This window comes from Eutrema salsugineum, unplaced genomic scaffold (assembly GCF_000478725.1).
Source record: "Eutrema salsugineum unplaced genomic scaffold, Eutsalg1_0 scaffold_3, whole genome shotgun sequence".
NCBI classification, from domain to species: domain Eukaryota; kingdom Viridiplantae; phylum Streptophyta; class Magnoliopsida; order Brassicales; family Brassicaceae; genus Eutrema; species Eutrema salsugineum.
In genome coordinates, this window is record NW_006256756.1 from 7,549,690 (window position 1) to 7,576,246 (window position 26,557).

General features: G+C 39.2%; 3 protein-coding genes and 2 pseudogenes across 4 annotated transcripts; 2 read left to right on the forward strand and 3 right to left on the reverse strand.

Moving 5' to 3' along the window:
- LOC18015085 overlaps positions 1 to 6,268 on the forward strand; it is a 7,362-nt pseudogene extending 1,094 nt beyond the window's left edge.
- An 8,070-nt stretch (positions 6,269 to 14,338) lies between these two features.
- LOC18015087 (methyltransferase-like protein 1) lies at positions 14,339 to 18,645 on the forward strand. Of its 2 annotated transcripts, XM_006397059.2 has the most exons (6): positions 14,342 to 16,652; positions 16,891 to 16,974; positions 17,083 to 17,187; positions 17,269 to 17,377; positions 17,699 to 17,850; positions 17,991 to 18,645. In XM_006397059.2, the coding sequence occupies exons 1-6, from the start codon at positions 14,622 to 14,624 to the stop codon at positions 18,297 to 18,299; spliced, it is 2,790 nt and encodes a 929-aa protein (XP_006397122.1). In that variant the 5' UTR covers positions 14,342 to 14,621; the 3' UTR covers positions 18,300 to 18,645. The 2 variants fall into 2 exon arrangements, 1 of the variants encoding a protein (XP_006397122.1); XR_002898725.1 differs by lacking the exon at positions 17,269 to 17,377 and having other exon boundaries at positions 14,339 to 16,652; positions 17,991 to 18,463.
- A 198-nt stretch (positions 18,646 to 18,843) lies between these two features.
- LOC18015088 lies at positions 18,844 to 21,624 on the reverse strand (annotated as a pseudogene).
- A 1,201-nt stretch (positions 21,625 to 22,825) lies between these two features.
- Positions 22,826 to 23,986, reverse strand: LOC18014362 (B3 domain-containing protein At3g25182). Its single transcript, XM_006397061.2, has one exon. It carries the CDS (start codon positions 23,984 to 23,986, stop codon positions 22,859 to 22,861), a length of 1,128 nt encoding a protein of 375 aa, XP_006397124.1. The 3' UTR covers positions 22,826 to 22,858.
- A 389-nt stretch (positions 23,987 to 24,375) lies between these two features.
- LOC18014363 lies at positions 24,376 to 26,557 on the reverse strand. Its single transcript, XM_006397063.2, has 6 exons — positions 26,273 to 26,557; positions 26,104 to 26,180; positions 25,693 to 25,831; positions 25,483 to 25,587; positions 24,700 to 24,906; positions 24,376 to 24,621 (listed from the first exon to the last, which is right to left on the reverse strand). The coding sequence occupies exons 1-6, from the start codon at positions 26,387 to 26,389 to the stop codon at positions 24,505 to 24,507; spliced, it is 762 nt and encodes a 253-aa protein (XP_006397126.1). The 5' UTR covers positions 26,390 to 26,557; the 3' UTR covers positions 24,376 to 24,504.

Below are 26,557 nucleotides of genomic sequence, written 5' to 3' on the forward strand. Positions count from 1 at the left end.
CCAAACATTTGATAAACTAAGGAAACCTAGAGGCAGTCATCGTGAATCGATTAACTCCTTAGAACCCGGAAGAAAATCTCTTGTGGGTTTGTGAGATTAATAAGAGAGCGAGTGAATCAAAGATGGAAACACTAGTAAGGATTTTTACTAACAAGTTCGTTCTTTTTGCGAGGTATGTGCATGTCATCTGACTTTCTTCTGAGCGAGTGCGATTTCTACACATTCAGAGACGGAAACTACGTTCGCTGGTACACTCCTAAAGAAATGGAGGCCAAACTCAACCAGATCACCGAAATGGTGGAGCGTATGAGTCAAAGGATGGATCGGCTTGAAGTTCAGCCAAGGCAAGAGGAGGCCAACGATCAGAACCGCGAGGAGCCAATGCATATCCGCCGGGATCGGAACTTTGAGCAAGAGATCGAAAATCCATTCTACGCGGATAACCACTCATCCGGTAGCAGCCGAGTCAGGCCGCGAGGTAACCGCGGTGCACACCGAGGCTGAGCTGGAGGAGACCGCGACCGAGGCAATCTTTTTCCTGCCAGAAATTACCGACGTGAAGGAGGACGACCTCAGCGACCAGTCCATGAACGACGAGAAGCCGAACAGGCTCGAGGGCGTAATGACAACGACCTAGGAGGCATGAAGCTACGGATTCCCCCTTTCTACGGGAAAAACGACCCAGATGCTTTCCTGGAATGGGAAAAGAAAGTGGATATCGTGTTCAATTGCCAGGATCTATCGGAGAGGAAGAAGATCAATTTGGCGGCTTCCGAGTTCAATGGCTATGCCATAGACTGGTGGGATCAGATCATGATCAGCCGACATAGAAACGGAGAACGGCCAGTGGAAACTTGGGACGAGATGGCCACCCTCATGCGACAGCGGTTCGTGCCATCCCACTATCATCGGGAGTTACATACCAAGCTTCGGAGGCTCACGTAAGGAACCAAATCCGTGGAGGATTACCATCAGTAAATGGAGCGCTTAACGCTCAAAGCCGATGTATTCGAGCCGGAGGACGCGATCATGGCCAGGTTTCTAAGTGGCTTGAACCGGGATTTAAAGGATCGTATGGAGTTACAAGAATATAATGACATGGCCGAGATGCTACACAAGGCCATTCTGGTGGAGCAACAGCTCAAACAAAAGGGTACCAATCGGTTTACCCCTGGATCTAGTTCGCGACCGAATTACCGAGACGACAAGGCGACCTACCCTTCGCGATCTAACAATCAGCCGAGGACGGACACCAGACCAAACCAGAATATAGGCAAGGCCGAGGTCAATTCATCCAGGACGCGTGACATCGAGTGTTTCAAGTGTCGGAGAAAAGGACACTACGCCAACAAGTGCCCAAATCAGCGGGCAATGCTCTTGCTCGACACTGGAGAGATCGTATCCGATGACGAGGAAGAGACCGAGCCGGTTTATGACGAGGAAGAGCCCGAGGAGCGAGCTGTATCTGGAGAGCTACTTGTAGCTCGGCGTGCTCTAATAGCACAAGAACGGATCAAGGAGGAAGATCAGAGGGAAAACTTTTTCCATACCCGGTGCTTGGTCCAAGGAAAGGTGTGCAGCCTGATAATCGATGGAGGGAGTTGCACCAACGTGGCTAGCACTAACATGGTCGACAAGCTGGGTTTGGAAACCCGTAAGCACCCTCATCCTTACAACTTACGGTGGCTCAACAACCAGAGGCAACTCAAGGTCACTAAGCAGGTCACTGTACCAATCACCATCGGATGATATGAGGACGAGGTCGTCTGTGATGTTCTACCGATGGAGGCCAGTCATTTACTTCTAGGACGGCCGTGGCAGTTCGACAAAAAGGCGATCCATGATGGTTTCTCAAACAAACATACATTTGAGCACCAAGGCCGCAAAATCGTCTTATCCCCCTTGTCACCACACGAAGTCTATCTTGATCAAGTTAAGTTGGAGCAAAATTCCAAAGGTAAAAACGTCTTGAGCGATCCCAAAAACACTTCACATCAAAAGAGAGAGTCTGAGAAAAACCTAGAAATGGCCTATGAGGGAAATCCCGTGAGCAAAGAATCATTTCTTGTGAGGCCTAGCGAGGTGAAACATGCCTTGGCTACAAAGCAATCTTTTTTTCTACTCATCTTTAAAGATGCTTTGGCTAGCCATACTAACCCTGAGCCGGTCTTACCGAGCAGGATCTCTCGTGTTTTGCAGGAATTCGCCGATGTCTTTCCGGAAGACGACCCAGGTGGCTTACCACCCATCCGAGGAATAAAGCACCAAATCGACTTCGTACCCGGAGCCACCCTTCCTAATCGACCCGCCTACCGCACCAATCCAGTCGAAACCAAGGAGCTTCAAAGACAGGTGGATGAGCTTCTGGCCAAGGGATATATTCGCGAGAGCATGAGTCCTTGCGCCGTGCCGGTCTTACGCATGCCCAAGAAGGACGGAACTTGGAGGATGTGTGTTGACTGCCGAGCCATCAACAACATAACGGTAAAGTATCGCCATCCTATCCCTAGGCTAGATGATATGTTAGATGAGCTTCATGGTGCATGCATCTTTTCTAAAGTTGATCTAAAAAGTAGCTATCACCAGATTAGGATGAAAGAAGGTGATGAATGGAAAACGGCTTTTAAAACTAAGCATGGTCTTTACGAGTGGCTTGTTATGCCTTTTGGACTCACTAATGCACCTAGCACTTTCATGCGTTTGATGAATCACGTTTTTAGGTCATTTATAGGTGTTTTCGTGGTAGTTTACTTCGATGATATTTTGATTTACAGCAAGACCTTGGATGAACATGTGATGCATTTGAAAAAGGTGTTAGATGTGCTTAGACATGAACGTCTCTTTGGAAACCTTAAGAAGTGTACTTTTTGTGCGGATCACGTTGTCTTTTTAGGTTTTGTTGTGAGTTCACAGGGAATCCAGGTCGATGAAGAAAATATCAAAGCAATCCAGGATTGGCCGAGCCCAAAGACTGTTAGTGAAGTCCGGAGCTTCCATGGACTAGCTGGGTTCTACCGCCGCTTTGTCCGAGACTTCAGCACGATAGCCGTGCCTTTGACCGAGATCATTAAAAAGGAGGTCGGTTCAAATGGGAGCAACCTCAGGAGAAAGCCTTTCAACTTTTGAAACACAAGCTCACCCATGCGCCCTTGCTGGTGCTACCTGACTTTCTCAAGACATTTGAGATCGAGTGTGATGCCTTAGGAGTTGGAATTGGAGCCGTGCTGATGCAAGAGAAGAAACCTGTGGCTTTGTTTAGCGAAAAGCTAGGTGGGGCAACATTGAACTACCCAACCTACGACAAGGAACTATATGCCCTGGTTCGTGCCCTACAGACTTGGCAGCACTACTTGTGGCCGAAGGAGTTCGTTATCCACACGGACCACCAGTCGCTCAAACACTTAAAGGGGCAGCAGAAGCTTAACAAGAGACATGTCAGATGGATGGAATTCATCGAAACCTTTCCCTATGTCATCCAGTACAAGCAGGGCAAAGAGAACGTAGTGGCCGACGTATTGTCTCGTCGATACACCTTGATTACCACCTTGGACGCTAAGGTGTTGGGATTCGAGATGATAAAGGATGCCTACCTCACCGATCCAGACTTCCAGGAAGTCTACCAAGCCAGTTCGAAATTTGCCCACGGCAAATATTACCAAAGTGATGGTTATCTCTTTTATGAAAATAGGTTATGCATACCTAACACGTCTCTTCGTGATTTACTTGTCAGGGAAGCACACGGAGGTGGACTAATGGGGCATTTCGGAGTAGCTAAGACTCTGAGCGTGGTACAAGACCACTTCTTCTGGCCGCACCTGAGACGCAACATGGAACGGATCTGTGGCTGATGCACGGTCTGTAAAATGGCTAAAACCCGAAGTCAAGGCCCAGGTATGTACACTCCCCTTCCCATCCCTAGTGAGCCCTGGACCAATATTTCCATGGACTTTGTGTTAGGGTTGCCACGAACTAGGAGAGGTAGAGATTCGATCTTTGTGGTTGTAGATAGGTTTTCTAAAATGGCTCATTTCATTCCATGTCATAAGACCGATGATGCCTCAAATGTGGCCGACCTGCTCTTTAGGGAGATTTTCCGATTGCATGGGGTTCCTAGAACCATTGTTTCAGACCGGGACACTAAGTTCCTTAGTTATTTTTGGAAAACCCTTTGGTCAAAACTTGGAACTAAACTTTGTTTTTCAACTACTTGTCACCCTCAAACTGATGGACAAACTGAAGTAGTTAATCGAACTTTGTCAGCTTTGTTGCGATCTGTGATTAAAAAGAATCTTAGAACTTGGGAAGATTGCTTGCCACACGTTGAGTTTGCTTATAATCATTCGGTTCATTCGGCCACAATGTTTTCTCCTTTTCAACTTGTGTATGGGTTTAATCCGCTTACTCCACTTGATCTAACCCCTTTGCCTATGAGTGAAAGATTTAATCTAGATGGCAAGAAAAAGGCCGAACTGGTCAAACAGATGCATGAGAAAGCCAAGGAAAACATTCAAAAGAAAACCGAGCAATTTCAAAGAAAAGCAAACAAAGGAAGAAGCAAAAGAACGTTCGAGCCCGGCGACCAAGTTTGGGTTTATCTAAGGAAGGAACGATTTCCTGAGGAACGGAAGTCCAAGCTTTTACCCCGAGTCGATGGACCATTCACGGTTTTGAATCGCATTAACGACAACGCCTACCAGATCGACCTCCAAGGTAAGTACACGGTCAGCTCGAGTTTTAATATTTCTGACTTAGTTCCCTTTCTTCCAGATGGACCAGACTTGAGGACAAGTCCTTTTCAAGAGGGGGGGAATGATACGAGCATGGACGAAGTGCGAACTGAGGGTCAGACCGGAGAACTAGCCCAGACCGGAAACCAAGACCAAGTGGCCGACCTAAGCGAGGTGGAGGTTCAGGACGGGAAGCCAGACGAGGTGAATGACCCAAGTATGGATTTATCCGAGCTCACTGGTCCAATTACACGGTCCCGAGCCAAGAAGCTGTCTATGGCCGTTTGGAGGTTATGCACCAAGCTGAAGGCCAAGTTTACAGATGCTACACTTAACGACCGAGCTGTAACGCTTTTAACCAACTCGGACGGTGTAGCTCCTTGACACTTTTTTTCCTTGCATCCGGGTTTGTCCCACTGGGTTTACCGGATGGAGTTTTAATGAGGTTAAGGGGCCACATCTTTATTATCCGAAGTTAGTTAATAAGCCGTTACGAGAAGTCCAAGGATCACTCGCGCGAAAGGAGCCGAAAGGACATTCAATGGGAGCCGAGTGGTCATTCAACTCATTCAATGTTTTCATTTACTTTTTCTTGTCTTTTGCACTTCTATGCGCCTCTATATAAAGGCCAGACTTCTTTGTAATTTGTCATTCACTTTATCAATATATTTGAGATTTTCTCTTGTTCTTTTCGAGTTTTTCCTTTTTTAGGTGGTTAGCCTTGAAAGTTTCTATCTGGTTTATCGGATTCAATCCATAGGATTCGACGCAGCCTTCCATTTACATCTTGTTTCGATTTCGTTCAAAGTAGTTTAGGGGCAACAGGATTTTCGAGATCAAGTCTCACGCCTGTTCATCCTTGACCCGCGAGATCAACACTTGGTGTTCTCATCACCTCGATCCGATTCTGTTTCTCGCGAGCTGGGCCTAAGGATCTTCGAGACAACCTCTCACCCTTAGCATCACTCCGACCAAACCGATTTGGCCGAGTTTATTAACCTCTACCAAGCAAGCAAGTGCAAATCCTAGGGAAATCGTATCACTTCCTTAGTTGTTATTCTGGCAGTGTCGTTGTCAGTTTTGATGTAAGAACTGAAGAGTTCAATATGATCATAGACTTACCTGATGAGATATACAAGGATATGGGTCTCATAGAGTATGGTGGAAAACCAGCTATTTTTGATCAAACTGATCTCCAATACACGGGATTAGTGGACTTGTGGGAATTGGGAGATGGTGGAGAATGGTCGAAGAAATCTCTCGTTTTGCAGCCTTGTCAGATGCATCTATTCGACCACGATGACGACATTGATGAGTTCATCGTGGAAGGTACAACTCGAAACGGTGAGGTTGTCTTAACAGCGTATGCCTGGAAATTCCCTCGTTACGTTCTATATTATGATCTACAAAAGAATGATTTGAGAAAGGTTACAATCAGAGGAATACCGGACCACTGGTTTGGTAAGCCTGATGACTACTACTTCTATTCTTATATCAAGCTTATGGATAAGAGTGAAAGCATCATGCACTTGGAAACTTGAATGCATTTACCTTTTGTTGTTTTTTTTTTCCTATCACTTTATTTTTTGCCTTTAATTAATAGAGTATTTGCATCTTTTAACGCAAATTACTCTGGTATTTGCAAAACTAACAAAGACAAAAATTTGTTACTATTGATATTTTCAAATTTCTGTTGTACCCTTTCTTTCATTCTCTCTCCTTTTTCTTTTTTGCATCTCATTTTTCTCTTTCTCTTTCCCTTATCTCTCTCCATCCCTCTCTCGTCTCTTTATTTTTTTCTATTGTTTTCCAGAGAGATCTAAAAGAAATAGTCAATTAATCTCCAATCCAATTTGTTAACATAGAAAAATTCTTCTTCAGATTAAACTTAATTTCCCGAAAAGCTTGAAGAGATCCTTGAGAACTGCATTGAGAATGGTCAGAAGATTCCACGAAGAAGAAGAAGAAGAAGAAGAAGAAGAAGAAGAAGAAAGAATTCCACGTGGAAAGACGACGTCCACAGAGACAAAAGGGGCAGAAACCAATGAATCTCTCCTCCAGGTGACAATCGCTGTTGATTGAGAGACGAAGCTTGAGTTACTGCGGCAGCCGCAGCGGTTTATTACCACGGTTCAGATTTAGTTGACTGTTAATAAAATTGTTTGGGAAATAACTATTAGACTTACTTATAATATTTTTATGTTAACATATTAATAGTTTATTTGACTGCATAATAAAATTGTTAGGGATACAAATATATTGTTATCTTTGATGCATCCCATAGAATGCAAAGTCTATTACATGGTTCATCCCATAAATCTACCTAGATACACTAATATATGCATAGATCTCATTTTTTCTTCATATCTCTCTCTCCTTCGTCTCTCTTTCTCCCATCTTACCCTCCTTCAAAGACAAGCATCTCTCTTTGAAAATATCCGGTTAAAGAAATAAGTTTGATGTTTCTCTGAAATTTGAATTAGTCTTTCAATTCATTGTTAGACTGCTAATATATTTGAATTATGTGTTATATTTATCTGTAGTGTACTAAGCAAAACAATAGAAGCTTTTAACAATCTATATAACTTAGTATTGTTATCAATCTAACATGTTCTTTTACCGTGTAAAAGAATAATATTAGATGTAAACTTATATATAGCGCGCTAAGAAAATAAATACACCTTTAACAATCCATACAATTCATTATTGTTATCAGTCTAACATATTTTGTATCACGGAAATAATAATATTAGATGCTAATTTATTTGGTCATATGATATAATAATTGGTAACTACTAACTTATTTGAATTAAAAATAATTTCTCCAATTTAATGTAAAAGTGCTAAGTTGCTAACATGTTTAATAGTTCTATAAATTTTATTCTTTAAAGTTCAAACCATATTTATATCCCTGTGTGTGTAACATAGCATAGGACTCATGGGTCTCTTTCCATATTTCTCTTTTCTTTCCATGTATAAATTTATTCTTCAAAGTTCAAACCAGATTTAGTTTTTTTTTTTCTTTTCTCTTTCTGTACTTGATACTTATCCATGTTTTCCATATGCGAATTTATAACATTATTAGAATTTGAAATAGTAACCTCGTCAACTATCTTTGATCCGCCGTAAATTTTTAAAATAACACCGAACACAGAAACAAATATAATAAATGATTTTTTGGTAATATCTATTATTACATGTATAATATTTATCACACAACTCAAACAAAAAATAGAAAAGAAATGAATATATAATCTTGGCTGCAACTTGCATGAGATGAGTGAAGTTCGTATGCAATCATTATATCCATTATGGCAAATAAACTAATTAAAATTTGTGGCTGAGATTGAATTGAGATATTATTATTTCATAGAGTAGTTTATTAGAGTTCAGAGGAAAAAATTTATGGTAGAATCGATATGAATAATATTACGAGGGTAAAATAGTCTTTACTGCTGACCACCAAAATAGTAACTTCTAATTTTTGTGGGCCTATGGTTAAGTTTGCAAATTCAAGTGTTTCTATGAATATTCAATTAATTGACTCTAATTAATAATACAATGCAACTAATTATTATTAATTCATAATTTTAAAGTTTACTTATGTTGCAAACGAACAATCATGTTGTTCTTTTATTTTAACAAGATCAGCTTGAGATCGGACTCTCTAGAGCTGATCCAAGCAATCAATTCCAAGGATCCTCACAAAACGATCTACGGTATTATCTCAGACATCAAGGAAATTGCTTCTGCATTTACTTTCTGTTGCTTCCTTCATCGATCGGAAAACATTATTGCCGATCAGTTAGCTAAATGGGCCCTGCAAGGCCAGACTACGCCTATGTAATGAACCCGTTTTGGGTCTTTTAATCTATTTGATGTTCAAAAAAAAAGATTATTTGAAATTTTTTAACTTGTTCAGTCTCATAAATTTTTTTCACTTGCATTAAAATTTAATTATATTTTTAGTTTGAAAATGAAGTTTAAATCACTTGAAGAAAGAAAATAGAATAATGTATTTACAAAGTCTTGTATTATATAATATTTATAAGTTTTTATATATTCAAATTAAATTTAAAATTTCATTCTAATATAAATATATAGTAATATTTACTAATGCTCTTTAATGTGTTTGCTTTAAATTTGATTAATTATTTATATTATTAATATTTTAAATAGACATGTGTCATGCTCTCCAGTGCTGATGTGTCACTCAGCTGAAAAAAGTTGCACAACTTTTATATATAAGATAATAAGAAGATAATAGGATACAATCTAAGTTATCTAATTTGCAAAATAGAGCTTATAGCTTATATAGAGGTAGGAAAAAAAAATTAGAGGTAGGAAATGTTAAAACTTAAATTGGATAAATAATACACCCATTTAGACCCATCCGAATTAGACTCTAAATCTGTTAAGACCCGTTTAGTTTCAAAAGTCTAATAGGATTGTTAATTTAAACCCACTATGATTACACTAAACCATTTAGATCTATTATTTTTTTTGTTTGGCTCAACATCCAAAATAGTTTCATACAAAGCTTTCTTATCATCTTCAATCAAAGGATTAATCCAACTAGGCATAATAGAATACAACTTAGAGACATTTAGATCTATTATTTAAACCCATATACTGTATGTCTTAATTTCATTTTTTTTTAACATATTGATATATTAACATAATAATTAATTTTTATTACTTATTTGTAATGAAAATATGATTCCTCGTTTACCAGCAAAAACGTGATTCTACATTTTTTGCCTTCGCATTGTCTCACCCAAAATCTGATTTTACATTTTCTTGTTAAAAACAAGATTCCACATATACATCCAAAATATAATTTTTCTGCGTTTCCCACTAAAAACACAAATTCCACATTTTCCCACCAGAACCTGGTTCCGCGTTTTCTCGCGAAATTATTATGTTAATTAGTTATTGCTTAGTTAGAGGTCAGACAAACGGACGCGATGGCGTGAAACTGAAGCTCCACAACTTCAAGCTGTTGGATTGACGCAATTGTTCTTACTAACTATGCTCCAATTGAGATTCGAGTATATTAATTAAAATTTAATGTAGATAAATGAAAAGTACAAAAAACAAGTTTTTTGCTTCCTTTAGTTCTTTGGGATTTCTAAAAGCGAGATCCAGTCTGACGTTTTTCTTACAAAATTCACGAACTGGAGAGAAGAAAATGAAGAATTTAAGCCATCATTATTATTTTTTTCTTTTTTCGTAGAAAATAAGTAGATATATAGTTCAATACATGGACTGAAAAATGCAAAGACATGCAAAATATATAAATAAGAACACTCCGGTGCTCTTAGATTCATATTCCTTCAATATATGTTTTTTTTTTCACAGAAGCTAGACATATAAAAATGAATAATTGTTGTCTTATTTTTCTGCTAATTATTATCTTGTTTGTTAGATCGAGCGAAGCTAAGTGTGGTAAAAATGCTGTAGTGTTTAAAAACAAATTAGCTTCTAGTCGTAGCATTCTCGAAGTCCATTGCAAATCTAAATATGACGATCTAGGCGTCCACTTTGTGAAATTCAATGCTCATGCTTACACTTTTAGGTTCCGTGATAACGTATTCATTAGGACAAAATGGGATTGTCTCATACGTAAAGGGCGTAAAATGGAGTATATTGACTTTCGAGCATATACAGGAGGATTTGTTCGTAGATGTGGTGCATCGTACACATGGATTGCCAAAGATGATGGTGTTTACTTGTCGAAAAATGGAAAGCCAGAGGTAAAAAATTTTGATTGGACTACAAAATAGTTAGGAATATGGAATGGTAATTTCATTTAAAGAGTTTAAAAAACCTTTTGATTTGGAATCAAGAAAGTAATAAAAGTATGATTACACAATAAGCAATTTTTGCATCCATGTTCAGATTTGTATATCAATTTCCCCAATATGAAAATCTTGAATTCTTGAGCGTTTTCTTCCATGGCAACAAGTAAAACCGAAAACCTTTGTCTACTTGTAACTCGAAATTCTCTAATATTAGACATGAAAACTACTTATTTGCCCCATAGAGTATTTTAGGGGTGGGAATTTTGTTATTTGGTTCAGTTCAATCAGTTTATTCGTTTTTTTTTGTTTTGTTGTTGTGGATTTAAAAATAGATATCATTTGTAATTGAATTTCCCGGTTTTATTTCTGAGAAACCGTTTTTTTTTTTGTCGAACAATCATCATATTAAAACTAGAGTTTTGCCTCTACTAGGAGAGGGTACACAAAGCTACAAGAAGCCAAACAAACCAAATCATCGAACCACAGATTGGTTGAGATACTGGTAAAATTTAAACAACAATAACAACTCAAAAAGATACATAAAGATAAGGGGGAGTTCATAAGCTTAACCCAAGTAGCTTCTAAACAAAGACAGCGCAAAAAGAAGACTTCTTTTGCTTGACCGTCTTGATCGATGAAACCACAAAGAGGAGGGATCCAAGCCTCCGGTGGCGTTAATGCTATATCGTCAACAACATCAAGTGCTAAACGAAAGACAATTAACATCTTCGTGCCTGTTCTAAGCAGAACAACTTTCAAGATAATGCTCCCTGTAACACTTAAAACAAGTGAAATATTTGGGAGGAGAAAAGACTCCAAAATGGAGAAATCAGGACTATGAAAGTCCAATCGGACCAGATTCACTGAAGAGATGCAACAAATAACAGTTTCCTTAGCAATCTGCCACAAAGAGGAATATCAAAGCACCTCCCATCAAAGCGAAAACGGAACGGAATCTGCATACTGCAGTAAAGGTACGCATCAAGGCGTTAATGTTGAATACAACAAGGATACTGTATACCACAGCAAAGAGACTGCATAGAGCAGTAAAGCATCGCACCAAGTCGACAATGATGGCACTGGGCAGAAGAGTGGAACTGAAAGAGACAAAATCCATCGGGACATAGCAAACTAACCCAGATTCCACAAAACCAGAGACACCCGCTCAACTAGCATCCGGTAACTTTCCACATGAGAAGAAACGGAGAGTGAAGAGCAGGAGCAAACCTGGAGGATCGGGAGGGGTGGGAAGGTGACAACGTCGGACGGAGAGGTGGTCAAGGCAGTGGTCGGACAACGACGAGCTTCAAGATCTCCAAACCCAATTACAGAGTAAAAACTTGTGGGTACCAAAAGACCAGCGGTATCTGCAGGGAGGAGAAGAAGACATGCCACCGACGAGAAGCCAGACCTGGTAGAGGAGAGCAAGAGGCTCTGAGATCTGGGGGCTCCGGCTGCGGCGATGCGAGGCAAGGAGATGACGAATGGTGAGGTGCGGCGGGAGATGGAAAGAGAAGGTGAACGGCGGCGAGGAATGGCAAGGTAGCAGCGAGAGATGGTAAGAAAGCGAGCAAACAGCAAGACAAGAAGAACAGAGGCGAGACGAGCGAGTGGCGAGACATGGAGAAAGACATCAAAAGAAAATAACCAGTACAGAACGGCAAGAAAAATGAAAGTTTTGTCGGAGCTTTTCTCACGGTCTAAGACCGGAGAAAGGCTCGACTCACACCAATAGAAGGACGGTTAGGAGGAGAGTGGAATCGAAGGGGCGGCGACGACAAACGGCGGCGAAGAGAAGGAAGCTTGGAGAAGCGGCACCTTGGAAAACGTGTCTGAGAGGAAATTTTAGGGCGAACAACCGCTATATCCTGCTTTCATTCAACTAACTAACTATTTCTGAGAAACCGTTTAAAATTCCTTTTTCTTCTCTCTTTGGGCGTCTTCTTAAAAGCGATTAATAAACCGTTTTCTCTTTCTCATCGTGATTCCTCCGGGCCTCGACTCCGACGTCGGCTGTACTCTTTTTTTCATTTATGTTTTTTCTAGTTCTGAAATAAAATTTCATGATTTCTCATCCTCTTTCGATAGACGACTCTTTGTACGTCTTTCCGAGTTGGTTTCTCTTCTTCTAGAAGAACTCTTCCGTTCATCTGGCGTTTAATCTCCAATTCCTTCAAGTCATTTCTGCCAGTTTTAGTCTGTGGAGTGAAATCTCTAGCAGTTGAGAAAAAATATTCATTTGATTTACCAATCCCTAAACCGCCTTGAATTTTCTCCTATTTCAACACTCTTTTGATAATTTTGATGTGTTTGTCCCAATTATCTTCAATCATGATAGATGAGTTCCGACGGCAATCGCAAAACATTGTCCTCATGGTTAACGATGCATCACTAACTTTACAACTAGTGAAACGTGGTCAAACCGCTGATCTGAACTCTCTCACCAATATTGGGTTTCTTCTGAATAAAAAGAAAGAAAATCTGTGTTCTTGGATCGATACCAATGCTGCAAATTTTGGGCTTTTACGGACATACTTCGCTCAGGTGAATTCATTTATCACTGATTACTGTTTGCTTTGGAAACTTTCAATTGGGCAATAACCACGGAAGAGAAGGCTATCTGGCTTTTTTAATTTCACAATCTACAGAGAAATGAGAAATGAAATCAACCATGGAAAAAAATGAATAATGATCTCTATATATTGAATTGGGAGAACAACAAAGTCAAAGTATCTTAAAAAAAGACTGGTACAAAAATATTGGTATCAAATTGTCAAAATTTCAAAAAAAATGTTGGAGGTATTAGTTTTATCATGCGGTGTGCAATTCAAAGGTTTAGCCAAAATATGCATTATACACACAATTCACATAAAATTAAGATTGTATACGGAGATGAAGATAACAAATTTTTCTTTCGCTAGCGAGACTTATCTACAGAAAACTTTATCACAATTACTTATTTTGTTGTATTTTTCACCATATAACACATATAACATCTTGACGATATAACATCTCGTGCATATCAAATTCTCCCATGTTTGACGTAATGGCAACACGGCAGCACATATTTTAGCTTGTAATGGACCTCCAAATAGTATATTTTTTTCGATTGTATTTATCCTCTACATTGGCGAACAAAAACATTGTATCATGACTTTGTGTCTTCAATTTAATAAAATATTGTTTGAGAAAAAAAAACACATATATGTAATAGTTTGTTTTTCGAAAACTCTGTATGATTTTGTCGCTCCAATTTAAAATTAATATAATTGTTTGTCGGAAAAAAAAAAACTAATTTGTAATTATGGTTTGGTTCTGTTTCGGTGGCAAGAAAAAATAGTTTTAATAAAAATAAAATAATTAATTAGTTCGGTTAATTTGGTTAATTCAATTTATTTCAAACGATTCAGGTTTGGTTCGGGTAATTCGACATAAAATTTTCTATTCTATTTGGATTATTTTCTAATTGGTTTGGGTTTAGTTCAAGAATTTTGGTTCGGTTTCGAGAATTTTCCCACTCCTAATAATTCCTAAAGAGTATTGCGATACGAACATGGGATTGATAAACCGGTCCTTTTGTACTAGGGGATAAACCGCAAAATCCTCATTCCGGTTTAAAGAATTCAATACCAGAGTACATGGGATTGATAAACCGGTCCTTTTGTACTAGAGGATAAACCGCAAAATCCTCATTCCGGTTTAAGAAATTCAATACCAGAGTATTGCGATAAGAGAAACTAGAAGGGGCTTGGATCGACCCATCTTGACAAACTAAAGTAGACTTGGCCCAATCCAATTTTGACTTGTTTCTCTGACTTTTCTCTTCCGTTATCGAACGCCGCCGTGACTCTTTCAAAGTCACTCATCTTTTCCGACTCCGATCACCCTCGCTCAATTTTATCTCTAAACTCAAAAGTTTCTCTGTAAATCGCAAAACGATTTTGATTAGAAACGAAATCTGTTATGATGTTAACTTTAGTTAAGGAGGAACAAAATGGAACCGTCTCGTCGATTCGATCGCGGTGATTCACAAACCCTAATTTCGGGGTTTTAGGGGTTTTTTTCTCCGAGAAAGAGAGCATCGTTGAAAATGAAGAAGAAACAAGAGGAGAGTTCGTTGGAGAAGCTTAGCACTTGGTATCAGGACGGAGAGCAAGAAGGTGAGAAGAGAAGATTGAGTATAAAAACATCGGAGCTCGAAAATTCTCGAAGTGGCGGTAAAATCAAGGAGGAGAAATCTCTAGATGAGTTTCCAGGTCGCGATTCCAAGAGTTCGGAGAAGAGGGAAAGTGGCGGTCGAGATCGAGCTCATGGGTCTTCTTCTGATCCGAGTAAAAGGAAGAGATGGGATGAAACTGCTAGTGCTAACGATGGTGAGAGAGGAGATCACAGCAAAAGCGGTAAGGTTTCTGAGTCTAGGCATGACATTGCCGGAGAGAAAGCTTCTGTTAGTAACGAATGTGGTGATGGTCGAAAGTCCGAGAGAAGTTTGAAGTCAAGCAGCAGAGAGGAGAAAGGTAAGAGTAGAGGAAGGTCAGATGCTTCCATTAAAGAAGATGAGAGAGGTAGTGGCAAGGATGGTTCTGAGACAGTGAGAGAAGTGGGTCGATCTAACAGGTCTAAGACGCCAGACAGGAGTGGAAGGCGTCATCAAGAATCAGAACAGTCGGAGGCAGACTATGAAAAGGAGAAGTATAGCAGAAAAGATGAAAGATCTAGAGGAAGAGATGATGGCTGGTCTGATAGGGAAAGGGATCAAGAAGGTTTTAAAGATAATTGGAAGAGAAGACATTCTAGTAGTAATGACAAAGATCAGAAAGATGGGGACTTGCTTTATGATCGTGGCAGGGAACGTGATTTCCCGAGGCAAGGACGTGAAAGGAGTGAAGGGGAGAGGTCACATGGTCGTTCAGGTGGCAGGAAAGATGGGAACAGGGGTGAGGCAGTTAAAGCGTTATCAAGTGGTGGTGTTTCGAATGAGAATTATGATGTGATTGAGATACAGACCAAACCGCTTGATTCAGGAATGAACATTGCTCGTACTACTGAATCGGGTCAGCAACCTCCTAAGAAGCCTGACGATGATTGGGGTTACAACCAGGAAGGTAGACAGAGAAGTGAAACTTTTGGTTTTGGATCTTATGGGGAGGATTCGAGAGATGAAGCTGGTGAAGCCAGCTCTGATTACGCAGGAGCTAAAGCAAGAAACCAGAGAGGTGCAACACCTGGTCGAACTAATTCTCTTCAAACGTATAATCGAGGTCCGCAGACTCCACAAGGCATGAAAGGAAACAGACCCACAAGGGGCGGAAAAGGAAGACCTGGTGGTGGTGGCAGAGAAAATCAACAAGGTGCCATTCAATTACCTATCATGGGGTCACCATTTGCGAACCTTGGAATGCCACCACCAAGTCCCATCCAGTCTCTTACTCCTGGCATGTCGCCGATTCCGGGCCCTCCTGTTGCTCCTGTTTTCATGCCTCCGTTTGCTCCAACTCTTGTCTGGCCTGGGGCAAGAGGAGTTGATGGTAATATGTTACCTGTTCCTCCTGTTCTCTCGCCGCTTCCTCCTGGACCATCAGGCCCAAGATTTTCTTCAATTGGGACTCCGCCAAATCCGAATATGTTCTTTAATCCACCAGGTTCTGAAAGAGGAGGTCCTCCTAACTTCTCTGGGTCTGCATTCAATGTCTCTGGACCATTGGGACGTGGAATGCCATCTGATAAAAACTCAGGGGGATGGGTTCCTCCTCGAGGTGGTGGACCTCCTGGGAAAGCTCCATCTAGGGGAGAGCAAAATGACTATTCCCAGAATTTTGTGGATACTGGAATGCGGCCACAGAATTTCATCCGAGAGCTGGAGCTTACCAATGTAGAAGACTATCCCAAGCTTAGGGAGCTCATACAGAAAAAAGATGAGATTGTATCTAATTCTGCTTCTGCACCGATGTACTTAAAAGGCGACTTGCATGAGGTTGAGTTATCTCCCGAGTTATTTGGAACAAAGTTTGATGTTATTCTTGTTGACCCACCGTGGGAGGAATATGTCCATAGAGCTCCTGGTGTTTCTGATAGTATGGAGTATTGGACATTTGAGGACATCATCAATCTTAAGATTGAGGTAACGATTCTCTAGGCCATTTAACAACTCATAGGTTTTTAGGGCAGACATTCTCTTGGGTTAAGATTTTTAGCTGCTGTTATTCTTTGCTTACCACTCAACGTATAATTTTGGCTTGTGAGTAGACTTTGTGGGTAAGGTTGATTTCCCATTTTTTGTTACTGCCGTTTATAACAAGAAAGAATGTATGATGATGGTGTTGACACTCCCTTCTTTATAACCTTCCATGTATCTGTAGGCAATAGCTGACACTCCCTCCTTTATCTTTCTCTGGGTTGGTGATGGTGTTGGGCTAGAGCAAGGCCGCCAATGCCTGAAAAAGGTACAAACATGATTCAAACAACTATTCATTTCTTTTTTCCTTCTGGATTTGTTGTCACGGTATTCGTTTCATCATCTTTTTTTGTTTTTCTTGTTGGGTGTGTCACAGTGGGGTTTCAGAAGATGCGAGGACATTTGCTGGGTGAAGACCAACAAAAGTAATGCAGCACCAACATTGCGACATGATTCTCGCACTGTGTTTCAGCGCTCTAAGGTATATTATGGTCTACCATTGCACACTTCGTTGGATTCCTGTGTTGCACATCGTTTGCTTATTAATTTTCTCTTTGTAAAGGAGCATTGCTTGATGGGGATAAAGGGTACTGTTAGACGTAGCACTGATGGACATATAATCCATGCTAACATCGACACTGACGTAATTATTGCTGAAGAGCCTCCTTATGGTTAGTAAAATGTGCTTTTATGATAAACCATAGAATTGTGAGGATCTTACGTGTCATCTTTGTTATTTTGCTCTGTTCTGAGGTTTTTTTGGGGTTCTCTAGAACAAAGGTTTTGGTTCTCGGTTACCATTCATGTTATTGTTTTGCTGGATTTGTCCTTGATTCTCTACCGTGTAAGCTGGTTCATTGAGAAATAGATAAATTTTCATGGTCAGATGTTCTCTAGAACAAAGACTTTCTTTTAATGAACTTGTCTTCCTGCCGTTTTTGTATTGCAAGTAGGTGTGCTTAATTGAATCTGTTTACGCTGCTAATCTGTAGGTTCAACTCAGAAGCCGGAAGATATGTATAGGATAATAGAGCATTTTGCTCTTGGTCGCCGGAGACTTGAACTTTTCGGTGAAGATCACAATATTCGAGCCGGCTGGCTTACTGTTGGAAAAGGTCTTTCTTCCTCAAACTTCGAATCACAGGTAATATCTCATATCCACTGTGCAGAACATTCTTATTTGCATGACCAGTTTCCACATGAAATTTAGACCCAATGCAAGGAACTTCTCTGACTAAGAAGAGGAATGTTTGACCGGCTTTGGATGTATTGTGTGTGTTATAGGCTTATGTGAGGAACTTTGCTGACAAGGAGGGTAAAGTGTGGCAAGGAGGAGGTGGAAGGAATCCGCCTCCAGACGCACCGCATCTCGTTGTGACTACTCCTGATATTGAATCGCTGCGGCCCAAATCACCAATGAAGAATCAGCAACAACAATCATATCCACCATCTCTTGCAGCCTCTGCAAATTCCTCGAACCGAAGACCCACAGGAAACTCACCACAGGCAAATCCTAATGTTGTTGTCTTACATCAAGAGGCTTCTGGTTCTAACTTTTCTGTTCCTGCCCCACATTGGGTAGCAACACCTTGATGAGGACACATAATCAAACGGAAGGTTTTAGAGACTCAGGATCAATGAGAGGGTTAGAGATGTTATGAAGATAATGCCCCCATGTGAAGACTTGCCATAATTTGGTGAATTCTCATCTAGGCCAAATCGTAAAGAGCAACGACTCCTCATTTGATTATCACTTATTGATTTCCTTCCTGTTTAATTATTTCTTTAAATTCTTCTTCCTCTTTAGTCTTTACGAGTCCTATTTTCCATTTATAGATTATGCACGTTGGGGGGCTGCACCTCTTTTCAAATAATTTTGTATTCATCGTTTGTTCTCAGCCTATCAATTATAGCCACTTGGCACAATTTTATTTTCAGTTTTAGGAAGTTGGAATAATAAAATCTCAACTTTTGAAGGTTATTCTAGGTAATTTTCTGATAAATATATTACACAAATCACGAACTTAAATACAAAGCCACAAATTATTCCACTACATATAAACCCATCTCACTGAATATCTTCATCCTTTTATTATTCTTGAAATATGATCTAAAATTCTAAATAGACCATATCAGATTAGAGAGGAGAGGACCTGTCACTGAAAAAGCTCGCAAGAACATTTTTTTCAAGAACCGCTAAGGCTTCAGAAGAGTTGATGCACATAGGTGTCTTGTATTGAGATGTCGAAGCACCGTGAGTGATGAAAAACTCCATGAGAGAATTGAATGTTCCTTGTTGCACTACCCTTATCTCTAGAGCTCCAATAGACCCATCTTTACTTCTTATTTCTCGATAAAGATCATTTAATGATTCCTCGATTACACAACAACATTTAACCATTACCTTGTTATCAAGTTTAACAATGTCATTAATGTTTTTGGCTTTGAGTTCCCAATAAAAAACGTAGTGACCAGGAAGAGTGGCGATATCAGCATAAGATGTGAATCCCATCAATATTAGATCTGAATATTTAAGAATGAGTGTTGCATGATTCAACGCTTTCAAAAATGTCTTCTTCTGTTGTGGCTTCCAAGTTAATGCTTAGAACCATATTTTTCCTGCGTATGAACCTAAATTGAGGTGCACTGTTGTGGAATCCTGACACTTGTAGAATATCTCCCATTCTATATCTGTGTAAACCTAATAACAACAATCAAAGAGAAAAGTTCATTCTTTATTATTTAATTGAGAAAAAATTATACACTATATATATATGGATATCATACATATATAACTCATGCATAACTCACCGAAATAATTTGTGATCAAGGGCTCATAGTAGGACCCAATCTTGACATTTGCAAGATCAGCAATTTCACCTTTGTTTCCTTCATCAGCAAGTAGGAACTCAAAGTAGGACATGGTGGGCACAAAAGTGTAGGATACATCTTGTGGTTTGCATAAAGGATTCACATTCACCCCAAACATTGTTTCAGAAGACGCGTAGATCGGGGAGATCAAAGGCACTTTGTTGGAGTAAAACTCTAACATCGGAATGTATTGAGCATTTTGTCCTGTAACAACGCTTTGAATGAATTTTGCTTTAGGCCAAAGACGTGTGATTATACCTTCCCAAGATTTCTTTTGGAATTCTTCTTCAATACGATCTGCCAATTCAGAATTACGTCCTCCTAGGATGTTGGTTACAGCGTCTCGGCAACTAAGGTCGGTGATCCACTCGCTAACATGGCCAGACCGGATATTTCTACATAATTCTTCCCAGTAATTCTCAAGAAAAGTGATTGCTCCAACTAAAGAAGAAGCAAAGGTAGCAGCAACACTTACAACTTCATCTCTCTGAACAAGACCACAAAGAAGATGGCAGTACATAGCCTGCTTATTATCTGGACACAAGGTCACTTCGTCAGGGCTTGTAAAAACATTTGAAGGCCGGTTCTTAAAGAATTCACTAAATAAGAAGCTCGTAGTTCCGGTAGAAACTGGCAAGCCAGTGGGGGTAGTAGATGGCTCTCTGGTGAACAAAAACGTTAGCGCCTTTCCTTTTTGGACACCCTTGATATGCCTACATATCAGAATCAAAGGGATGGATCCTTGCGTTCAAAGTTACAGCTAAAGTTAAAGAAGGAAATATATATCTATTTATTTATATATTTAAAGAGTTACTTTGATATAATGACTGAGCCTAGAGCAAACATGAACGCCATGTCCTCAAAGAAGTTGTTGTTAACGGGGAAGATCTTTTGTTTCCCTCCAGAGGTTCCAGAGCTACACACACCAACGATGTCACAAGCACATGACATTTAAGTTTTTATAAATAATATAACTAGTTGAACCATCTATCATATGATAAATTTGCTTTCTATAATTGATTAAAGTATACCTCATTAGAAAAGTAGTACTGGGTTCTCCTGAGATGACATCTGAAGGTTCTCCATTTGCGATGCGTTCGATATAAGGCCTAACATCATCGTAGCTCACAATTGGTACGTTCTTCTTGAATAACTCTTTATCAGAGCTTCCATGGAGGTAGCCTCGGAGATACTCTGTGTTGGCATTAACAGGTCCGTACCTATATGTAGTAAAATGAAGCATTGGCTTACGAGCCCATGTTTTTATAAAATATTAAGGGTTCATTTTTATTACATTCAATATTTTAGAATCTTAAAACCATTTTTAATCAAAATAGTTAATGAAAATTTTCAGAAACAGTAATAAACATTAGAAAAGGAAATTAGGTTAATATACACAATTCGCCTTATCAATGTTTTCAGTTTTCACATTCGTCTCTTTACTTTTTTTTTTAACCGGAGATAATGTATGTTTGTTTTTCTTCTTTTTACATTTACAAACAAAATCAAAATTTTTTTTACTATTTATTTTCTCAAATATAAAATAGATATAAGCATAATTTAAGAATTGAGATATTTTTACTATCACCTAGGGTCTCAATAACTCTGGGCACGGCTCTGGGCATTAAGTGTGTATCTCCTTCAATACATCGTCTTTTATTTGCTTCACGTTTGATGTTAACTCCATTAGATCTATCAAACCGGAGCTTAGATAACCACCTTACATTTTGATCTATGAATGACCTCAAATCAAGGGTTTATTTTTACGTAGATACATTTCATGTTCATATATAGATTGCATCGTGTGATTTATGTTAACATTCATGCCAATTCAAGATAAGGTCCCCCAAGGGGCAAATCTAGTGAATGGAGAGAGGGTACAGATGCCCCCACTAAAATTAACAACAAAATTTTATTACAACATGCCCCCACTAAAATTAACAACAAAATTTTATTACAAAGGAAATTACAGATTTTGTTAGATAATCAGGAAATTTTGTACTGTTGCACCCAGTGATGCTGAGTTGGCTTTCTAATTCGTACCCATTTGTTTTTTGTTTTTGTCATTTTTATTTCTCCAAAATTTTCTTCTTGTTTAATGCATATTATTTAAATCAATTATATTTATCTCTCTTTCATATAAGTTTTCCATTGTTTTCCACTATTTCTCTTTAATTTTATATTGTATTCTCTCTATGTTTTATCTACTATAGATTTTTTTCCTTGAAGCTTTTATTTGTTTGCATTTGTTAAACAATATAAGAAAAATCAATAAACATTTTTTCACTTTCTTATATTTAATCGAAATATAGATAAGTAAAAACAAAATTGATATTTTTGAAATATGGTCACTAAATAAAGTGCTTATCATTGTGTCTGTTTCATCAACAGTGTCAATATTACAGTTGTGTCTAATACATGAGACCAGAAACTAAGATTCACTAACTTCACATTACAACAGAAGTGTCTTGTACTCAAACTCCACTCTGCGATATGCTTCATTCACTTCATCTGTAGCTTCTTGATTCGGAATATACTCTTATGTATGTAACTGACTCTGTATTCTGGCAACGAATCATGTTCATCAGACCTAAACGATTCGTTCCAATGCGGTTCTCCACCTTGTTAGCCATGGTGATGATGTTTTTTTCTGTAGATTATCTTGTGTAACATCCCAATAATGCGTACGAAGCAAAAACCAAGCACATGAAGCAGAGAAGTGAACAGAGCTTGTGTAGAGAGAAATGATTACAGGCTGGAAAACACACCAAAAGTATACAATTCTAAGTTGAATCAAGATATCAAACGGTTATCATCGCTTTTAGCCTCTGCAACTTGTAGCCAATCATGTCAAAATGTCAACTTTAATTATTCGATATAAGTAAAGCTCAGAAACAACAGAAAGAACATGTTACATATAATAGAGGAGGAAACCCATTGTAAGTTCACAATGTCTGTTAGTTACAATTCCAAGTAGTTACTAGAACAAAAACAATTTATAGTCTCAAGAGAGACAAGAAACTTCATTACAACAAAAGAGCCAAGTTACTAATAACAGAGGAGAGATATCACAATCCTACGTAAAACCCAAATTCTGTCACAAGACCAAAAATCCTCTAGCATGGGCTGAAATTAGATGGCTGTGCGAATAGGTCAAACAAGAAACTTGTCAGAGACAGAGAGCAGATCACAATCCTACTAAAACCCTAATTTTGTTACTAAACCAAAAAACCTCCAGAATCACCAATTAGATCGCTGTGCAGATATATCAAACTAATCAACTAGTCAGCAAGGGAAGAGCTACTCTGTGCCATGGAAGGAGGAGGAGTAACAAGAGCAAAACAGAGGAGACCACCCCACCTGAATGACCAAATACTGATGTCGTCTCCTTGTTTCAATCCATTAGCCTTGACTATCTCGTTCCACCCACAAGTCAAAGCGTAATTCCAGCTTCTTTTACCCATCTCCCACCTTTTTAACATCACACCCCACTTTACATCCCGTTGATCCACCAGAATCGCTCCAATTCCCATCTTCTTATCGTTATTGATGTCTTCTTCTATGACTCTAAACTCGACAGCGGTCAAGAAATCTTTTTGAATCAGCTCGTTGGAAGGCATGGAGAGACGGCTCTCGCCAGGGTTCACGTCTGTTTTGAACAGAGTCTTCTCAAAGATTAGCCTCAAATCGGTTCTCTCTCCCCACTTAACTACAGATTCGTTCTCTTCTTTCATCAACAATGTTAGCCACTCAGGAGTATCTCTCCCTTTCCATGAAAAAGTAGCAACCTTTGCTTTCTTGGGTTTACTCTGAATATCTTGTGCGACACGTCTCTTGCGGCTTTTGTTCTCTGTTTGGCAAGAAGACAGAGACGATTGGGAATTAGGGTTTCGTGGGTTTCTCATCTCAGTATTCTTGGGCTCAGCCGCGATATTGTAATTTCCGAGAAACGATGAAGAAGAAGACGAAGCTCCATTAGGGTTTTGTGGGTTTTGGGTCTCGGAATCAGCCGCGTTCGTGTTAAGGTTGAGAAGGAACGATGAAGAAGAAGAACAAGGGTTTTGTGGGTTTCTCGTCTCCAAATCAGCCGGGATCGTGTTAAGGTCGAGAAGAAACGATGAAGAAGAAGAAGACCCATTAAGATTCTCTTGTGGGTTTCCTCTGGTAGCGAATTTCTTCACCGAAGTTCTTGTTTTTCTCGGGAAAAGACGGAAGATTCTCTTGTCGCGTTCTTCTTCTTCTTCTTCTTTTGCAGAGAGAGTCTTCGTCTTCTTCTTCGTGTGGCATTTCGATTTTTCTGTACGGCGGAGTTCTTCTTCGTACAACATAACGGCGGCATCAACCAAACATAAGAAATTACGAGAAGTAATCTCCTTCTCTGCAACGGCTTTATGATCGCTGTAATACATTATCGAACCAAAAACTCAGCAAGAACTTAGTGAGAGAAAAAAGGAAATCAGAGAGAGAGAACAAAATTGGAATGAACGAAAGTGTGACAAAGAACAATGCATACTCTAACGGTAATACATAATGCTTAGGGTTTAATCAATGTGATTAGTATAATTTCGACTTAGCCCCTATTTCAGTATTTCCTTTTTTTTTTCACCAGGGTGAATTAGTGAATATTTAGGAATTAGGAAGTTTCTTTTGAGGTTTGTTTCGTTAATCATAGTTTGATTAGTCAACATTGTTTTTCCCCTTTGCATTTAGAAACTCTCTGTTACGTTAATTGCAACTTTATATCCATTTCAACATCAATCAAGCTTTTACCTAAAAATCCCAAATTGCTCCATTCAAATTGATGTAATCCAAATGAAATCGATCATATTAAACCTTTATATTCACAATTACAAAACAAAAGTCTTATCTGGTAAATACATGCATTGTTCTTACAGCCTCGGAAGCAGCCATGATCATTAGTCAAGAACTACTTGCAAGATTCACTAACTCCACATTCCAACAGAAATATCTTGTACTCAAGCTCTACTCTGCTATATGCTTCATTCACTTCATGATCTGTAGCTTCCTGATTAGATGAATCGACCTGCATATGCATTTAGCTTCTTTAACAATCAAAGAAAAATCTTCAGAATGAAACTCAGAAATTATGTTTCTAACTGACTCTGTATTCCGGCGACGAATCATGTTCATCAGAAGCAAGCGGCTCGTCCCTATCACTCAATGCTGTTCTCCACCTTGTTCTTTTGGAGCCATTATACTGACCTCGTGATGTTTTTCTGGAGATTATCGTGTGTAGTGTCCCAATGATGCATACGATGCAGAACCCGAGAACAGGAAGCAGAGAAGTGAACATAGCACCTGTGTTTAACTGAAGAGAGACATGAAACACACTTAAGAATCAAGATCCAAAAAGAATCTAGTGAAATACTTTAGACTAAAACCACTGAAGCCTCAGTTAAATGCATGGATCCAAAGACAGTAAGGAAACAAAATCTACTCAAATGAATCCAACAAGACAAGAGCGTGAATATGAAAGCAAAACTCAAACCTTTTGCACTCCTAATATCTCTAAAGGGTAATGGTAGTAGAGAAAATGTTCTTACATAAGGCAATTATTATGTTGGTGCCCTGAAAGATTGCCTACAGTGTTCACAGTCACGGTTTCACGGTATTTCTATAATTACAGGCTGGGAAAAACACTCAAGACTTAAGTGTATGCGATGCTAAGCTGAATCAAGACCCAAAAAGAATCTAATGAAGGAGTTTAGACTTTAGACTAACACCACTGAAACCTCAGTTAAACACATGGATCCAAACACAGTAAGGAAACCGAATCTACTCGAATGAATCCAACCAGACAAGAGCATGAATATGAAAGCAAAACTCAAACCTTTTGCACTCCTAATAGCTCAAAGGGGTAATGGTAGTAGAGAAATGTTCTTACATGAGGAAATTTATGGTGTTTGTGCCCTGAAAGACTGTCTACAGTGCTCACGGTTTCAAGGTATTTCTCTTCCCGGCGTAAATCAGGTAACTCCTCAGTTGTTTTCTGTCAATACTCATCAAATTTTCCAAAGACTAATGAAAGTCAGGATCTCCCCAATTCAGATGAAACCATTCAACAAGAAAACAACCTATAACATCCACTAAATACCATTTTAGAGTCATCTATCACAGAAGAAGGAACAGCGTCGCGCTTCTCTTCACAATTAAGGTCATCAAGTCTACTCTTTTCTTCAGGGTTTTCGACTGATAATCCATATTGCTTCAGAATATATCTCAAGGACTCGCTTCTGCAACATTAGAGAGACAAATTCTATAACAAAACGCCAAAACTTCCTCTTCTGGAGATGAAATTTTCTATTTTTCTCACGCAATTACACTAATGCGTAGATGAAATTTACCAGAACCACACAATTATTATCTTAACTGGGTCAAATCCAACACACAATTCAATCGAGCAATTCGGTGTCAATTAAGAGACTAAACTCACTAATGAGTGGTGAAGTTTCAAGACTTTTTCTCTTAACACAATTTGCACACAGAGATAAAACCAAGTCATCACCTTTTAGCAGAACGAGCCAGTTCCTGTTTGGTCATCTGATCCTTTACTGACATCTGTTGAACACGAAACATCCATCTCTACAAACACCAAAAACAGCCACAGAACAATAATTAACTAAAATAAGCAACCTGGGTCCGAACAAAGACAAAAGGAAAATGGGTGACCTAACCTCTGCAACTCGTCTAAACCGTTTACTTCTGAAGCCAATCCGTAATTTCAAGGAGGACCCGAATACGACCCAAGATTCATTGATCAACGAAGCAGCTCCAAGGTGCAAACTTGCCATGGACCCAGAAATCGTGGACGAAATGGGAAAGATTTGGAGAAGAAAGGACCATGTTCGACCACAGAGAAGACATTGAGTCTTCTTCGGCTAAAAGCTAAAGAACGGCTTCGTCTTCATCTGAAAAGAAGAACACAATGGTCCCCAGTTATCGTTTATTCACCCATAGTC

Excerpts from the sequence above, each read along its gene's own strand:
- LOC18015087 (XM_006397059.2), top strand. The coding sequence starts at position 14,622 with ATGAAGAAGAAACAAGAGGAGAGTTCGTTGGAGAAGCTTAGCACTTGG. Across the intron at positions 16,975-17,082 it reads GCCGCCAATGCCTGAAAAAG|TGGGGTTTCAGAAGATGCGA; the intron begins GTACAAACATGA and ends GGTGTGTCACAG. Across the intron at positions 17,188-17,268 it reads CTGTGTTTCAGCGCTCTAAG|GAGCATTGCTTGATGGGGAT; the intron begins GTATATTATGGT and ends CTCTTTGTAAAG.
- LOC18014362 (XM_006397061.2), bottom strand. The coding sequence starts at position 23,986 with ATGTATTACAGCGATCATAAAGCCGTTGCAGAGAAGGAGATTACTTCT.
- LOC18014363 (XM_006397063.2), bottom strand. The coding sequence starts at position 26,389 with ATGGCAAGTTTGCACCTTGGAGCTGCTTCGTTGATCAATGAATCTTGG. Across the intron at positions 25,588-25,692 it reads TGATAGATGACTCTAAAATG|AAAACAACTGAGGAGTTACC; the intron begins GTATTTAGTGGA and ends GAGTATTGACAG. Across the intron at positions 24,907-25,482 it reads AACACCATAAATTTCCTCAT|TTAAACACAGGTGCTATGTT; the intron begins GTAAGAACATTT and ends GTCTCTCTTCAG.